Source organism: Brachypodium distachyon, chromosome 1 (assembly GCF_000005505.3).
Source record: "Brachypodium distachyon strain Bd21 chromosome 1, Brachypodium_distachyon_v3.0, whole genome shotgun sequence".
NCBI classification, from domain to species: Eukaryota; Viridiplantae; Streptophyta; class Magnoliopsida; order Poales; family Poaceae; genus Brachypodium; species Brachypodium distachyon.
In genome coordinates, this window is record NC_016131.3 from 42,340,791 (window position 1) to 42,358,739 (window position 17,949).

Below are 17,949 nucleotides of genomic sequence, written 5' to 3' on the forward strand. Positions count from 1 at the left end.
ACTGTGGATAATATCGGTTATGAATATGAATCAGATATGGATGGAGCTAAACAAAGACGCATAAAATAAGATCAAAATGATGTACCTATCTTCTCTCCTCGGCCCAGAAAGCCTCTGCCTTCAGAGTATTTTTCTATTGGCCTAGAGACCTGAGTTCTAACGGTCCAGTTAAGATGTACTGTATATGAAATTTCTGGGTATATTTCACAACAGCCTTTTATGTTATGACAATTGTTATGAACAATTATAATCAACTAAGCAAGATTCACAGGAAAGAAACTCACCTAAAACAAGGTCTTGAACTATCGTGCTTTCTCACCGGAACGACGGATACCGAAGAAGTGCGCACGAGGATGTAAGGCAACACAATGACAATACTTTTGGTACCAACACATTTTTCTTTAGAGTTTGGTACAGGACTTTTGTTCCCAAGGGGACGCCCAAATAGCAATAAACACTTGGTTTGGCACCGGAAACAGAAACATGGCAACGTTAACGAGGAGGACCAGGTCCACGGACGCAGGGTGTCCCCGGCTCGGGCCCTCGCCAACGTCTCTGGCGCCGCAACGCACGTGTCGCGAGCTGAATGGCCCCGTCCCCAGCATCCCATGTCGCTTTCCTTTCTCCCCGGGACGGACCATCCCCATTCCTTCCCCTGCCCAGCAGCCTCACATGCCATTAACTTTGCCACCCCGGCCGGCCGTTCGTCCGCTATTAAAATCCTGCCCACTCCGCTGCAGCAGAGCAGTCCATCCAGCAGCGTCCGTCGATCGAACCGGCGCACAGCACCAACAAACTAAACCGCCACCCATCAATACTGCTCCAAGCCTCCCTTCGTTCCATTCCAATGGCGTCGGCGGCGAAGGCAATGGCGGTGGTGGCCGCAACGGTGCTGCTCCTCTCGACGGCCGCCATGGCCCAGCACAACTACGCCGACGCGCTCCACAAGAGCATCCTCTTCTTCGAGGGCCAGCGCTCCGGCCGCCTCCCGCCCGACCAGCGCGTCCGCTGGCGCCGCGACTCCGCCCTCAACGACGGCGCCACAGCCGGGGTAAGAACCTAAGAACCAGTTGCCTTTCGTTTAGTACATTGCAGCGCATTTGCCAGGCATTGTTACTTGAGTCATGACGCTTCCGTTCTTGGAATGAACAGGTGGACCTGACGGGAGGGTACTACGACGCGGGGGACAACGTCAAGTTCGGGTTCCCGATGGCGTTCACGGCGACGCTCATGTCGTGGGGGCTGATCGACTTCGGGCGCAGCTTCGGGTCGCACGAGGGGGAGGCCAGGAAGGCGGTGCGGTGGGCGACGGACTACCTGATGAAGGCCACGGCCACGCCCAACACGGTGTACGTGCAGGTCGGGGACGCGTTCAGGGACCACTCGTGCTGGGAGCGGCCCGAGGACATGGACACGCCCCGGACCGTCTATAAGGTCGACCCGGCCCACCCGGGCTCCGACGTCGCCGCCGAGACCGCCGCCGCGCTCGCCGCCGGATCCATCGTCTTCCGCGAGGCCGACCCGGCATCCTCCAAGCGCCTCCTCGACCGCGCCGTCTCCGTAAGCCCCGGCCCGTTCCGTTTGTTTCTCTGCCTTGCTTTGGGGAGTGCATTAAAGCCGGTCTATTAAATTATTGCGCGTGCTATCTATCAATGCCCACAGCTTGACCCTGCCTCGTTTCTGCTGCCGGGTCCGTTACTCGGTTGCGGGCACTCGCCGTCAGTTTTAGCTACTCCACTGGATCGACTCTCACGCAATGCTGCTAAAGTCAAGTTAGGCATAGTAGTAGACGAGTATACCGAAAATAAAAAGGAGTTCATCCATGCATGTTTTCCCATTTGTAGCAGTCGATCCAAGCGAAATGGCTGAGTTTTTGATATGGCGTGTGTCTGTTTTTGCGTAGGTGTTCGCGTTTGCGGATAAGTACAGAGGGGCCTACAGCAGCAGCCTCCACGCGGCCGTGTGCCCCTGCTACTGCGACTACGACGGGTACCAGGTGCGTAAATCCCACTCTCCGTGCGCCGTCGATTTACACCCCATCGGACGATGTAGGCGCGTGTGATAGCTGAAGCCTGAAAGGGTGTTTGTTTGCAGGACGAGCTGCTGTGGGGCGCGGCGTGGCTGCACAAGGCTTCGCGCCAGCGGGTGTACCGCGACTACATCAAGAAGAACGAGGTGGCGCTCGGCGCCAGCGAGAGCATCAACGAGTTCGGCTGGGACAACAAACACGCCGGCATCAACGTCCTCATCTCCAAGGTGCGTGCACGATACAACTTGAGTAAAAGTATGTGTGCTTCGTTACATCCCTGACGACAGGGACTGGCTGACGATCTCTAGGAGTAGCTAGCTAGCTACCGTGAAGTCTCGTGGTACTGTAGACTGTAGAGTGGTGCGTCGATGCAGGGATGCCTGACCCATTTTGGCCTCTTCTCGTGTCTTTGCGCGAATCGTGACGCTGCCTTCTCTGCTAGCCGGGTTTGCGTACACACAGGAACAAGGGGCACATGTGGCTCTTACGTCCTTCTCCGGTGGCCGCAGTCTCGAGACTGACAATGGTTACGCCCACTAACGCGTCACTAATTAACCCTGGCAGAAGATTTACTAGTACTAGTACTGAGCGGTACCCTGTGCGTGCTGTGGTGAGGTCAAGTACTACACGGATACAATCCAGCAAGGAATATGACAATGTGGGTACATAAAAAAAATGAATAAGAAAAAATGAATCACATTAAAAAGGGGTAACCTTGTTGGGAGATCCCTAAAGCTGTGCCACAGAGGCATGGGCGAGATTGATGGTCATGGAGGAACCTTTCCACGCGCTCTCAGCTGCTCTTTTTTGGCTCAGGACATGTGGGGCACGTTGCACGTCACGTCCCCATCTCTGCGACAGAAATTCCCTTCCGTGTGCAGCAACTTGTGCTCGTGGTCTAGATTTGCGTCATCTTGTTACGGATTAGTAGTTTTTAGACCGGTGAATCATTGGCCAATGCCAGGATAATTAACCAATTTGCTTGTACATGTGCAGCAGATAGAGCATATGCCATTGTTTTCTCCGTTGTAGTTTATGATGCATCAACACGTATATATTCGGCTGATCACCATGTGAGCTCAATTAGACTGGCATGATTCTATTTCTGTATCAACTAGTCACTAATTCTCTGATCTCTGATATAATATACCCCGTTATCATCTTGGTCTTAATGGATGTCTATGATGAATGACCGTGGCAAACTGTACTCTGCACGTGCCTGTCATTCTTAGATTGACACAGCATGAGCACATTATTGGCTAGTACTCCTATCCTAGATTCACACAGCATGTTACTGGACCGTCGGGGGCCAGATTCTATCTTGGATAGATTAATCAACTCCTCAGCAAACACTGTTACTCAGTACTTTATCGGTTGTGGCAGTGATGATATGTAGGTTTAGTGGATCAAAGCAAGCGAGTAGTATGTTTGTCGCTCCCATCGATCACTAACCCCTGCGCAGCCCAGGCTGGGCTCTGGTTTGGTCTACGCATGATGGTCCATGGGGGCCTGTGTCCTGCACGTTGCTGTAACAGGCGGAATCGGGCAGTGTGCCTTTTCAGTAGTGCTCACGGGTCTCGTGTTCACTGCGGCCTAGAGGAACGCCAAACACCACTGTCATTTTCAGCTTAACTCAAATGGTTAACTGTGCGATTAGGCTCACTACCAGTGGTATCTGTCGTGTTTCTTCCTCCAGGAGGTCTTGATGGGTAAGGATCAGTTTTTCCAGTCCTTCCGCGTGAACGCCGACAACTTCATCTGCACCCTCCTTCCCGGCATCTCCAACCATCCCCAGATCCAGTACTCTCCAGGTTTATCCCCAACTTCTACTCTACTCCACTAAGCAAATCTGCACAGAGTTATAACAGTCTATCTTAAACATGTTGTGGACCAAGGTTAACCTACGAAGTTATTATGTCTGTGCATTGCAGGTGGCCTCCTGTTCAAGGTGGGCAACAGCAACATGCAGCACGTGACGTCGCTGTCCTTCCTCCTGCTCGCCTACTCCAACTATTTGAGCCACGCCAACGCGCGGGTTGCGTGCGGCGGCGCCTCCTCCGCCTCCCCCGTCCAGCTCCGCCGCGTCGCCAAGCGCCAGGTTCGTTGCACGCGAAACCCGCCGTGTTTTCTGCCCGAAACGGCGCCTCTTGCTTCTAAACTCACTGTTTTTCTGGAAAATGGGTCGCAGGTGGACTACATCCTGGGCGACAACCCGCTGCGGATGTCGTACATGGTGGGGTACGGGGCCCGGTTCCCGAGGCGCATCCACCACCGCGGGAGCTCGCTGCCGTCGGTGTCGGCCCACCCGGCCCGGATCGGCTGCAAGGCCGGCGCGGCCTACTACGGAAGCAGCGCGCCCAACCCCAACCTCCTCGTGGGCGCCGTGGTGGGCGGGCCCAGCAACACCAGCGACAACTTCCCCGACGCGCGGGCCGTCTTCCAGCAGTCCGAGCCCACCACCTACATCAACGCGCCGCTGCTCGGCCTGCTCGCCTACTTCTCCGTCCACCCCAGTATTTGAGCCGGAGCGAAGCCTGGTAGTTGCTAGGCCTTCTTTTGTATGGGCCGCAACGGGCTGATTCGTCGTCCTCTTGCCTTTTCTGCTGAAGTATTTCTGTATTCATGTCATGTGTAACGCATGTCAGATGCCGACCCTTTCCTGTAAAAAATGGCAGGAAAAGGATCGGTCCGACGGTACCAAATGTTCTACTGCTACTAATATGTCATCCTAGATTTAGCACGCTTGATGCGTTTCATCCATCTGGCGTTGCAAACTTGCGTTGGGTTCTCTTCTGCTCGAGTAATCCATGTCACTTGTCAGCTGACTGCTCCTCTGCCATCTAGCCGATTTCAATCGCCCACTCCAAGAAACAACCAACCAAGGGAGCAGAGTCGTAGACACGCCACACAATGATGAAGATTCCGAGGTCAACTCATTATTGAAAATGTGTGATGCAGCATTGCATGAGGAATACCTTTGGTTCGATGCCCAGGATCCACGTGAACACGAGAAAACCTCCCGGCCCGGGGCTCAGACTGCTGGAAGTCTGGAACTGACGCCCAATTAAAGTCCGAAGCTAATCAAATCTCTGTAATATCGTCCGTGGGTAGACATGTCATGTGCAGGCGCTGCGTCCTTTTCTGCCTCCTGGGCCCTTGCTGGGATCCAAAGCTTTGCTTGAAACCGGAAGCAACTGCAGGTACGCATCTCTCATCATTCTGCGTGGTGGAATGGCATATGCATATGCATGCATGGCAGAAAAGAGCAACGTGCGTGCAGGCCAAAGTGGCGGCACTGAACGCTGCTATAATTCAGGAAAAGCAAGTTTTTTTAGCAGCACCCAGGAATCCGTCGCCTCCAACAAGTATGATTTCTTGTTCCAGCTCCAGCACCCAGGTTTGAGTTCCGTCGAGGAAATCACGAAACATTCAACATTTGTCGGGTTGTTACGAAAAACACCCACTATTAGTATTTTTTCGCAAAACATTTACTATTCATCCAATCCGTTGCACCTAAGTGTTAACCCGAGTTTCAGCGCGTTAACGACGTTTCTGAACGGTGGTGCCCACCCATCAGTGCCAACATGGCAGCCTGGGCTTGCCAGCGTGGAGCGGGGCGATGCCGATGACCTTGCCCAGTCCGCGTGTGCGGCGCGCTCCGAATCCGTCGTCGTCGCGAAGTACTCCCCAATCTCCTCCAACATGACGATGCCTACCATGCCGTATGCCGACCTGGCCTTGTGTTCGTGCGTCCGCGGCGTGGGTTTAGGTTGGCGCTGACGGCATGTAGCTGTCGCGCCGCTGACCACGAGCGCGACCAAAAGTGGGACGACGAGAAAGACGAGATTGAGGTGCGTGAAGGGGAATTGCGGCTCGCGCGGCCGAAAGAGAGCGGTTGCGGAGGAGTTGGCATTGTCGAGGAGGACAGAAAGGTCGGAGCGCCGCACCTTGTGAGCGCGCCGTGAAGCTGCTCGACGTTTCCAACGCCGCCGCGACGGCGTGGACCAGGTCTGCAGCTGGGCCCACATCGGCATCGACCCGCTCCACGCTAGCAAGCCCAGGCTACCATGCTGGCACTGATAGATGGGCCCCACCGGTCAGAATCGTCGTGAACACGCTGAAACTCTGGTTATGACTTATGTGCAATGGATTAGACGGATAATAATTGTTTTGCGCAAAAAAGATGAATAGTGGGTGTTTTGCGTAAGATTAAAATGCATAAGAGGTCCCAATTCTTTCGTAAAGGTCCCAAATTAGTTCTAATTCTTTAAAACTGCACATTTGAGTCCCAATTGTTTCATAAGTGGTTCAGCACAGGTCCTAATGTGTCTCGGGCGTGTGTCTGTTGCCGACGTGGCTATTTGGGCCCACATGTCAGGTGACAAATTGGACGCTTTTTTGCTAAAAAAACCCTGCCATTTGCTTTCTTCTCCCTGTTTGCTCCTCTCCTCGTTCTCTCTGTCCGTCTCTCCTCCTCATCCGCCACCGCCGCTGTCTGCCCCTCCCCTCGGAGGCGCCTACTTCGCTAGGGGCGTTCGCTTCGAGGGTGCGGCGCCAGACAGCCAGACAGGCCCAAAATGTGCTCGGCCCACCATGGCGACACGCAGGGGAATAGGTCGGGTGGCTTGATGGCGGCGGCGGCGCTAGGCGCGGTGAGCTACGGGGCGGAGGAATCGGCTGAGAGCGGGGGAAAAGGAGGGGGCATAACCTGGAACTCAGCGGCGGTCGCGGCTAGGGCGGAGGCAGTCGGAGGAGGTGGGTCGACGGTGGGGAGGGGTCGGCAGCGGGGACCGCTCGGCGCGCGGGGCTTGAAATCGAGGGTGGCGTCGGTCTCGTGAGGTTGAGGCAGAGCTTGCGCGCAGGTCGGAGAGCACGGGGTTGTCGTGGTCGCGCAGACTGAGACGGGCGGCGCTTACCGTCGGAGTTGGAGAAGAAGCGGCGCGCGCGGACTTCGGTGCTTCAGAGACGTCCAGGCGGAGGCCCGCACGTGCGGGAAGGCGAGGAGGCTCTCCTGAACGCAACGCTGATGGCGTCCGAGAGCTAGAGTGGTGATGCGATTGAGCTCGCTGGGAAGAAACATAGGCGGTGGCATAGCTTTTTGAGGAGGAGAAACGAGAGAGGGAAGAGGGCTTCGGGTAGAAGAGAGAATGGAGAGGGAGAGGAAAGTGGAGGAGAGAAATGAGAAGGGGAGGGACTCGACAGGGGACAAGAACAAGGGAAGGGGAGCAGGCGAGTAGGCGGAGCAGTGAGACGAGGACGGTACAACGGCGGTCGAGGGAGAAGACGCGAGGACGCAGGGGTTATTTGCAAAAAAGTTCCACGTTGGCACCTGACAAGTGGGCCCAAATGGCCACGTAGACAGCCAGCACGCCCCAGAGCCACCTTATGATCTGGGATGAACCACTTATCAAACAGTTAGGAATGGAATGTGCAATTTCAAACATTTAGAACTATGTTAGGACTTTTACGAAGGAATTAGGATTTTTGGGCCATTTTACTCTTTGCATAACAACCCGACCAATGTTTGATGTTTTGTGCAATTTCTTGAGTTCCGTTCCAGATGTGTTCCATTTGTAGTGGGCCCGGCGATTGGCGTTCCGTTCCAGATGTGCCTCGTCAAGAAAGATAAAAGCAAAACTCTTGCGTCACGATGGTCCAATTTCGGAGCTCAAATCCTCTTTTGTATCCTACCGTGTGTGTATGGATGAAGCTAAGGAATGGGCCTGCCAGCTTCGGACCGAGAGTGACCGATCAACCCATGCTGATCACGTCCACATGCCAGGTTGATGGCGTCGGGATTTCATCTCTGTTCGTAGCGATCTGGTACTATGGGGTCGGTCGTAACGTGGCGTATCTCCTCACCGTGCGATCGAATCGACTTCACAGTGCACGGACAAAAATGAAACTCTTCGCAGCTCCAGTACCGCACTGTACTGCTGCCTGGGATGCTTTACGCAGTACTGATGGAGTAATACAACGTACACTGGCGAATCGGCAATGCGGCAGCAGGAAATAATGCAGATAATACAAGGGACTTTTATACTTTGTTCCTTGATAAAATGGTCTGACTAGTGCCTAATTTTGATATTTACAGAAGTACACGAACGAGTGATAATCCCCGGAAAAAAAACTAACGAGTTATAACAACACAAGAGCAGACTAAATAATACACGATTATTTTCTACTCTTGATTCTAGTAGAGGAAAATGAGAAGATAAAAAGAGAGAAGAGAAGCATCAAAGAGTTGTAGGGCCAAAGCAATAATCAACAAAAGCGGGGCAAAGAATCCGTGACAGCGGAAGAAAAAGAAGGGAGAAAGATGCTTAAAGAAAGCACTTAATCTGCCCCGCTTTCACGTAAGCGTCGTCCGTCGTCCCTACCCCGCTCCGCCGCTGCAGATGCCGGTGAGCAGGACCGGCAGCCTCGCCAGCGACGACGAGGACGATGACCCCTCCGCCGCCCTCTGCAGCCGCCACCTCCCCCTCTCCTCCTGCGGAGCCGCTGTCTGCTGCTGCGGCTGCGGTGGGCGCACTCTCCCGTCCTCGAACAGCGCCGTGGCCGCCACGGAAGCCGCCTCGGGCTCCCGCGGGCCGCCGCCGTCGCACAGGAAATCGGCGCCGGCGAGCTGCCTCTCCATGTCCAGGAACTCGCCGAGCCTCGTGGGCGGCCCGCCGTTGTCGTCGCGGCACAGCCGCCACCAGCTCCCGCCGCCCCGCCGCCGCCGCCTCCTCCGTCTCCACACGCACGCGCGCCGCCCCTGTTCCTCCTCCGGCGCCGCCCGCGTCTGCCTCCCGCTGTCCTCCCTCGGCAGCGCTGCCCGCCGCTGCGCACCGCCGAACACCGACACGCCCATCAGCGTCCCCAGCGTCGTGCTCCGGTCCCGAAAGAATGACCCCGTCGACTACCAACACGGAACAAAACCAAACCAGGAACTCTCGTCACACAAATGCAATTAACGAACCACGCCGTGGCAAGAGGAACGTCGACGGTTAATTAGTTACCTCGGTGTCGAGATCGGAGGAGGACGGCGAGGAGTCGACGGAGGGGGAGGACGGCATCAGGTCGCCATCAAGGTCCATCACGTAGGCCTGCTTGCTCCGGCGGAAGCGCGAGCGACGGAGGAGACGGAAGGGGACGAGACGAGGGGCGCGGCGCGGCGGTGAAGTGAGGAGGAAGAAGAAGAGAGAAAGGGTTTATAAGCGGTTGGCGGGGGCAGTTGATCGGGGTTGGGAGTGTGTGGTGCTGCCGTGACGGCGACGTGGTTAACGAGAATGAGTACTGAAGGACCAGGTGCGGTGGTGTTAAATTGTCGGCACTTGGTAACTTCAATGGCTCAACAGGGCTAATTGCACGTCTAGACAGTGCGCCTGCTCCACCAAGTTTCAGAACTCTGTACATTAACACAGCCCGTGATGCTCCGTTGGAACTCTGGATCTCATAAGTACTGAAATTGTAATACAGTGTTTCCTAGATTTCAAATCGGTCCATAATCTCCGACAAGCAAGCAACCAACCTATGTACAGAAGAGAAAGTTAAAAGCAAACCTATGTAGAAGAGCTGAAACAAAATTTAACAAGTAGCTACAAGCTAGATTCGTCTCTATTGTTTCCCTTCAAAAGAGCTGTTGGCATGGAAGAAGTTTCTTCCCAGATGTACAGCAGCAACTTGATTAACTGATGATGATTTTTCAAATTCTAGTTTTGGAAAAGGAAAGAAAATAAATGAAGTTCGACTAGTAGTAGCACTAGTGAAAGAAGAGAATGCCACCATAGACGAACAATCCTTGAATTGAATGCACTGTTTGTTCACAGTGAGATGCTCCATTTCCAACTTTCCATAGGCTGCAAGAACTCAAGAAGTAGAACTAGTCCTAATGATTTGATCTTAGCCCTGCTTTTGTAATCTGTCGTTGTCAAGTCATCTCTAACTTTAGTGAAGATTAACACTGCTGAGCTTTGGATCCAATCGATCAGCTGATTGATTGACCAGGAATGAATTCTGCGGTTGGCTTTTTCAGCTCCGAACGGATTGTCCCCCATACCCCACAAATGCGCCGTTCTTCCCATATCTCTCTGTCCCTAATGTGCATCGGATGCGAGAGGAATCTAGCTTTATTTTGTCAAACCGATTCTTCTTTTAAATTTGTTTTTTAGAGCAAAGAGAATTAGTGAAGAGTCAGACCCTGAGAAAAAAAAGACTAAGAGTCAACTAAAAGTCAACCTATTTGCCATTTCACATCATCGCATTTAATGCTAACAAAGCATTTATAGTAAAGACCAACATATTACATGTGTTTCGTCATCGACTCTGATGACGTGAGAGTCAATGCCGACTGTGCTATTGCAGATGCCCTTAAATGTTGTTGATTACGATTTGTTTGGAAGCTGTTCTATCTTCTTACAACAAGAAAAAAGGGAGTGAAGTCCATTTTTACTCTTTATTTTAATTTCTATGACAGAAATTACTTTATTTAGTGAGATTTCTACAATCTTACCTTATCTATAATCTCTATAAAGTTGACCCCCACTAAAAGTCATTAATATTTGCAAGCTCAACATGCAATGCATCCACATCATCAAGTCATTAATATTTGCAAGCTCAACATGCAAGGTATCCACATCATCAAGTTGATCTCCACTAAGCACAACATGCAAAATATCCACATCATCAAGTTGGTTCTCATTAATCAAAATCATGTGCATGCAAAGTGTATATCACCATATATGTCATATGCTGCCGACCCACTAGCAATTCATTTTGGTGTCTCCTTCGACAATCAACATTTTAGCTCCTAAAGTTTTTCACCTTCATGCTGTATATAAATAATTCACCAGGTACGCATATTTTCATGATATGTATGTCGATCTTTCTAAGAACTTCCAATATTCAGGTTTCTGAAGCTTCTTTGTTCAGTTTCCTCGATGTTTATGTACATCAAAATTACTACAACTTTTTGATGCAAATATGTGATGGATGATAAAGTCGTTTGGCCTGTGGTATTCATATTTCTTTAGCATTTGACCATGTTATTATAATTTTTCCTAACATCGTGTCCAGATGTTCAAATACAATTGTCTGCCGCAACGCGCGGGGAATCACCTAGTTTAGTGAAACTTGTGCCACTTTTTATCTTTTCTATTCCCCCCTACTTTCCTAAATCCACTATATAATTATAAAACTAAAGGACAAGAAAGCATCACGATTCGTCATATATGCTAAAGTACCTCCTCCATTGATTATAAAATCTTATGGTCAAGATTTGAAACTTAACACATCTAAAATCTCTATCCCTATCTATACTGCTTATAAAGGCACCAATTTTCTTATCAACGTCCACCCTGCAAGGTAATTTATCCACTAATAAAGAAGAAAGTTGTCCAGTTAATTAACAGAAAATAGACAAAAATAGATATCGACACGTCCACAAACACACGTGGCAACATTGACCGATAAAGCATGCAAAAGGACCATCAAAGCTATATGCAAACGTCATCGCCATCACACGTCACTCCTTAACCCCACAACTCTAATTTCACGGCAAATGATCACCAACGAAACCCTTATCCGCAATGGCCACAGATGGACTGGTTAGCTAGGGCAGTTTATTGTAGTATACTCCCTCTGTTTCTTAAGATCTATACATTTGGGGTTGTCTTAAGTCAACTTTCTTAATTTTGACTGACTTGGTATAAAAAATACCAACACATATAAAACCAAACAAATTCAATATAAAAATATACTCCCTCCATATTGAGTGCCGAAATATTACATGTATCTAGACATATTTTAGTACATAGACACGCCCATATTTAGACAAATTTGAGTCACTTAATATGGGACGGAGGGAGTATTTAACAGCAGTCATAACGGAACTAGTTTTGTGTTTTTTTCAACAAACTTGGTCAAAGTTGACAAGTTTTGACATAGGATAAGGCCAAATGCACACATATTTCGAAGTGGATGGAGCAATATTATTTTTGACTACATTTGAGAAGCCATGGATCATAAAAATATAGGACAATACGAGACAAGATAAATTAGCAAGAAACAAAAGATCAATGTCGGAGCACGGGTCTCCGGCACCGGGGATGCCGAGCACCCCCTTTTTGGTTCGGTGGAGGGCGAGACGATTGCTCCGGCGATCGCCGGCGTGACGAAAGACACGAAGTGCCGACACGTGAATTTACACAAGTTCGGGCCACCCGGAGGTGTAACACTCTACGTCCTGCTTGGAGTTGTATTCACGAATATATGTGTGGCTTACAGGGAGCCCCAGGGGTTCCCAGGGAGCTACTTGCTGTCCTTAGAGAGTTTGCTGCCTACGGGAGTCATACTCCTTGCTACTACTGGCTATGACTCTTACTAGAGCTAGAACAGAACCGAACGGAACCCCTTGACCGGTGGCATTGGTCCTCCTTTTATAGTCAAGGGGATACCACAGGTGCCGATGCATGCAGCGCGACACGTCTCCTATACGCGTGTCACCGCCACAAGAATTACACCGCCGTTGATCCACGCTGGACGCCATGCAGCGCCCAGGCCACTGTACACGGTAGAAAAAAATAAATTGTAGAGTAGATGCTCTAGCCTTGCTGAGCAAGACTAGCCCTGCCGATGTGACTCCTGTCGGTGCATTAAATGCACTGCGTCCGCTGTCTCGTCCCGTCTTCACTGTTTTGCGGGCCCCGCCTGCATGCCCGAGCGTGGGTTGCTGGGGTGCCCCTTCCCGGCTAGCGCACCAGGCCAGTTGCGGGAAGGCGTTTCTTCCACTTCCCGGGACCAGAGTTCCCGGACGCTTCTTCTATTTCGGCCCTTGGCTTTGTTTTCCCCAAGGACCATCTTCTTGGGGCAGGTTTCCCGGGCCTATCGTTCCCGGGAGGCCAACCTGGCGGGGCTTTGCCACTGGCGATCCACGCGTCCCGTATCAGTGGGACCCTGTGGGCCACTGGTGCGACAGTAGCCCCCGGGCGTGGGCGGGCAGCCTTGAGGCCCCCGGTAAGTGCTATCCTCGGCCGGTTGCCGAGCTACGCCCTATCCGACGTGTGGGTCCCAAGGGGAGTCCCCTGGCACCCGGCCTTGTGGGCCGCGTTTACAGTTCCCCTCTTCCGAGCGAAACGGTTGGGCGCACGATTTCGTGCCTTATCCCCCATAATCACCACAGAGTTAAGGCCACGTCGCGCACCCCCATCTTAATTCCCAATTCTTTAGGGCATTTTATTACCGATCGTGGGGGTGTCCGTTGCAGCCCGCCAGCCCCGATAAATACCCAAGGCTGGCGGCGGGCACTCCCCATTGCTTCCTGCTTCCGCCATTGTCCCCCGAGCTCTCCGTGCCCCAACTCTAGCCAACTCACTCCCCAACTCCCGCCAATGTCTTCCAAAGGCCAGAACAGACCCAAGGGGAGCACCAGCAAAGGAGAGAAGCGCGAGAAGGCCAGCAAGAAGGAGCTGTCGGACCGAGCTCGGAAGGATGAAGAAATGCGGGCCAAGTTCGCCTTCTCCCCCCTCCCCCCCCCCAGGTACAATGGCGAGGGGGTGGACAAGCTGAAAAGAGACTAACAAAAGAGACAAGGTGTGTGCATGGTATATGTATATATCATTATTTTTAACTCCACTCCCATGCTGCACATTCAATGTTTCACATAAATAAAACTCATAATAGTGCAAAAGATTACTATTCATATTCCAACAACATGTATCACAATTTAATTTGTAATTCTCATCATTAAACCATCCTAACGTAGGTGAATAATAATTCAAAATTCCCAAATGGCGAGATACAATATGCGTCAATGTGCAATCATGCAACAAGCTATTTGTCATACAACTATCACCAATATTAGAGGTCATATCAAAATGATTGAGCATATGCAAAATATTGTTTTCTCTCAAATCAAGAAAGTTATCACAAGCAATGCAAATCTGATGCACCAAAAATTTGTTGACCCTGGCAGGGAGTAACAAAGACCCACTAGTTCTATGTCATGACCAATCGCTACCTTATGACAATTAACATTCTTAGAAGCGATGGTTACGAGGGATGTGTTTGCGAGGTTTGTGGCACATCTAGCCTAACCTTCACTCCCTTTGGTATAACACTACTTGAACTTTGCATAGTAAATGTGTCTTCCGCCTATAAACCATATATTACTAGTGTTCCTTTAGTCTAGTGTTGTGCCATTTAAATACACGTTTTACCTTTCTTGTTCTTAGTTTAGTTTACCTTGTTTCTCTCTTTAGTTCAAGTAAAAGTTATCATTGAGTGGACTAACTTCATAACTCCGATTTGGGTGCGCACATGACTAGTTTCCATGGCAATTCTAGCCATGGGACATGGAATGTTTAGCTCCTTAGGTTCAATATCATATTGGAAATACTTACACAAAGGTACTACAGTGATATGGTGTGCTTGTTGGGGGCTAATACAAGTGCTAGACTTGGTTCTTGCTTCATGGATCATTCTCTCGGGCTAGGGGCACTTGCATATGACAGCGCCTTGCTTGTTGACCCGATGACCACAGTAATATAAGTTCGAGGTCACCAGCATCATCCATCTTCTCCCAAGTTTTACCTATGGGACTTGGTGTGTCAGGATCCCGTTGCCTACAGATGGCAGTGAGACCTGCTCCAACATATTGTGTGACTCTAAAATTAGGTATAACACAGTGAAATACGTATTATATGTTTATTAGTATTTTTAACATGGATATAATATTCATTTCTTTGGTCCACTAGCGTGGTGCTAGACTAGTGCAGAATACAGAGAGAGAGTGTTCGGATTTTCAAATCTGGATCCAACATGGCGACATTTAGGTACTTTAAATATGAACACAAATATCACATATTTGATTTCAAAATCAAAATTCAATCCTTTGTAGAGCATGGAAATCGATCTTGCATCATGCAACCATTGGTCTATGAACATATTAATGTTTTTCAGCACACCAAGTGAAATGTTCATACCAAGGAAATATTGAGTGAAAAAAAATCAATGTGCACATTGTCATTTTTGGATTACTTACAAGGTTTCCTACACTCAAAGAAAAGAGAAATAAAAAATATTGGGTCATGACATCAAGAGTTGACATTTTCCTACACTCATGTGCATCAAAATCAGAATAGTGTGCATGATCGTCTGACAATATGTAGATATGCTTCGGTATGATTGCAATTCATGGATCATTTATTTGACATCTATATATATTTGAGCGAGAGATATTAGCCATAAAATTAAGCGTACATCGATTTTGCACCAACATTTCATTAATGGGCCACTACAACTGCCAACCAACCCCACCAATTCATAATAGAATTTGGTGTGCTCTAATGAGGTGGCGGCGACCACAGTATGATGGTTATGCTAGGATGGAGGCGACCACAGTATGAGGGTTCCACTCTAAAACGGGCGGGTATTGGTGTTGATTTCCATTGCCAAATGAACGGTTGTTTAGGTGAACCTAAGCTATTTTTACATATTCTTCAAAAGCCGCTATGTACAAGTGTTATTATGCATTCACTACCTTAATTTTAAGCTGCATAGTGCATACATACATACCATGAGTATAGAGGTTAAAATTGATACACTAATGACGACATCAAATTCACAACACTTGGTCACTTTGAAAACTAGGTAGATAAACTCTCTTTTTTTATTCACTGGTGCAGTTAACTATTGCACACAGGGGTAGTGCTCATATTGTTAATACATATAATTTTGATTATTGGTATATCTAAATTTAATGTGTACATCGGATATGGATTGCTAGCCATTATTGTCTAATTAATAATCTATATCAGAAGATTTAGATTTCCTACACACGGCCATCTATAAATACACGGCCCGATTACTCACCTTCTTCATGCAATCCTTCTTTAGAGTGCATACTTCCCATTGTATTACAGTATCCAACTCTCTCTAGTTCACAATGCATACAATAAGAACTAACCAGGAGTGGACCTCCTTCGAGGTAGATGAAGCAAGGTCGGTCATCGCTAGTCTCAATAGCAACTATTGCGGCTACGATGGTGAATATCATGACAACATCATGGGTGAGCTTCAAGCAAAGTTTCCTTTGAAGACCATGTATCAGGTAAGAGACCTGTACGTTGATCTCGTCGTGGAGATGAGTATGAAGCAGAGTCAAGAAAATGAGTACGGTGGTGCCAATAGTATGCATGGTGTCATCCGCAACATTGATGGCCATGTGAATAAGAACTATGGGGTGCCAGAGGAGCGGGAGGTCTCCATGGACGACAAGGATTTTTTGCATGGTTTCCCATGGAAACATGTGGGAATCATGGAGACTATGAAGGAGGTGCCGGTGGTGAAGGGGAACAAGGTGGAGATGTTGTAGAATAAGATGTCCATCCATCAACCAGTGGTTGCACATTGTACCAGAAAGTTTTGGACCCCAGCCGAACACAGGTTACCGATTTTGCACACTTTCTATATTGTCGTGATATTGTTTTTTAGTCTTTATTATTTTTCTAGGGATGTCAGGTCTATTTTAAACAGAAGTGCACTAATTAAGTATGATCTACGTATTGATTGTTATAGGACAAACAATTTAGATTTTGTTGTCACTATTCCGCACAATATAGGGATAAAGTGCACTTTATATTATGGGAAATGGTCAACTCTCTTTGATTATTTTCTCATTTTTATCATGTTGAAGTGTCCTAAAGTGTACAATGATAGCATGGTAGCATTTACTTATTTATTTATAATAAATTTAAGATTACTAGTACAAATATGGTCATGTCATGTTATGAATATGACAACATTAATTATGAAGGGGAATCAAGAAAAAAGTTGTCGTGAAATAACTAGATATGTGTACAAATAATTCTAGATGTAAATGCTTTATTTTATTTGTTTTTGAACTATTTCATTTAGTAGATTACACAAAAAAAGATATGTGTGGTTTGCTTCTATATATTAAGAAGCCATGTCTCTATGGTACTACTTGCTTCAACTAATGAAACAACTATCCAGACGCCATATTAATCAACTACTAAAACATAACCCTTATTGTAGGCTCTTCCTCCGTGGGTTGAGGGTCTATGGTCGAGGAAAGTGGAAGGACATATCCAAGAACTTCGTCACCTCCAAGACTCCGGTCCAGATTTCGAGCCACGCACAAAAATACTTCAAGAGGCTAGAGAGCAAATGATCGGAGAGTCAACGCTATAGTATCAATGATGTAGAACTCAATGATAATGACCCATGGAAGACGGAGAATAACGTTAGGCCCTAGCCAGAGCGATGCTGCAATACCGACAAGCTCTTTCCTACATGTTCCATCAAACCCGTGCATCATTATGGATAAAATTGGTCAGTTCAAGTTTCCTTTCTAGAAGAAGGCGGCACAGCCGGTGCAGAGTGAGAAGCATATGTTGGTTTATGTTAGAGATCCATGGAGGGGCTAGAGAACTTTGTTCCTACCAGTGAACAAGGATCAACTTATCTTGTGCAATGTATGAACATGTGTGCTAGATGTATGGTATTGCTCATGTTAAAACTCTTGAGTTTTGTAATGAATTCAATTTAAGTCGATATATGAATTGGTAAAAACTCCCAGAAATAGGGCCCGATGACCCGTGGAGGATCCGAAGACAGCGGTAACCTTTTCCATCACAATATGATGGGTTAGTACGGTGAAGAATCAATAATTTTGTGTGTTACTACATCTTATACCGTTGCATGAACTGTACAGGTGACATCGATGTGTGGTACCCATACCACTATGAATATCCTTAAAAAAAATACCACTCTGCATATGTTACTTAATGGCAGATTATACGGTACCAACACTCCAGTAGGCAAAACGGAGTATAAGGAAAGGGCAATATTGTCTTTTCACATTTTCGCATTAGGAATAAAAATTAAACGAAGGCAGGATCGGGTCTCTTCCCCGTTAT

The 17,949-nt window shown here is 48.6% G+C and overlaps 2 protein-coding genes, 1 long non-coding RNA gene and 1 pseudogene across 3 annotated transcripts; 2 read left to right on the plus strand and 2 right to left on the minus strand.

Annotated features, from left to right (window-relative positions):
• The first annotated feature begins 650 nt into the window (after positions 1 to 650).
• LOC100844035 (endoglucanase 17) lies at positions 651 to 4,789 on the plus strand. The gene is made up of 7 exons (XM_010229477.3): positions 651 to 1,051; positions 1,153 to 1,560; positions 1,904 to 1,996; positions 2,095 to 2,256; positions 3,726 to 3,840; positions 3,961 to 4,127; positions 4,218 to 4,789. The coding sequence occupies exons 1-7, from the start codon at positions 848 to 850 to the stop codon at positions 4,548 to 4,550; spliced, it is 1,482 nt and encodes a 493-aa protein (XP_010227779.1). The 5' UTR covers positions 651 to 847; the 3' UTR covers positions 4,551 to 4,789.
• On the minus strand, positions 4,626 to 7,435 carry LOC112269722. The gene is made up of 2 exons (XR_002961642.1): positions 6,946 to 7,435; positions 4,626 to 5,223 (listed from the first exon to the last, which is right to left on the minus strand). It is a non-coding gene; the product is annotated as an uncharacterized LOC112269722 (long non-coding RNA).
• Positions 7,436 to 8,044: 609 nt separating this feature from the next.
• Positions 8,045 to 9,432, minus strand: LOC100840900 (uncharacterized protein At3g17950). The gene is made up of 2 exons (XM_003563940.4): positions 9,031 to 9,432; positions 8,045 to 8,930 (listed from the first exon to the last, which is right to left on the minus strand). The coding sequence occupies exons 1-2, from the start codon at positions 9,106 to 9,108 to the stop codon at positions 8,406 to 8,408; spliced, it is 603 nt and encodes a 200-aa protein (XP_003563988.1). The 5' UTR covers positions 9,109 to 9,432; the 3' UTR covers positions 8,045 to 8,405.
• Positions 9,433 to 15,953: 6,521 nt separating this feature from the next.
• On the plus strand, positions 15,954 to 17,285 carry LOC104582205 (annotated as a pseudogene).
• The last annotated feature ends 664 nt before the right edge of the window (positions 17,286 to 17,949 follow it).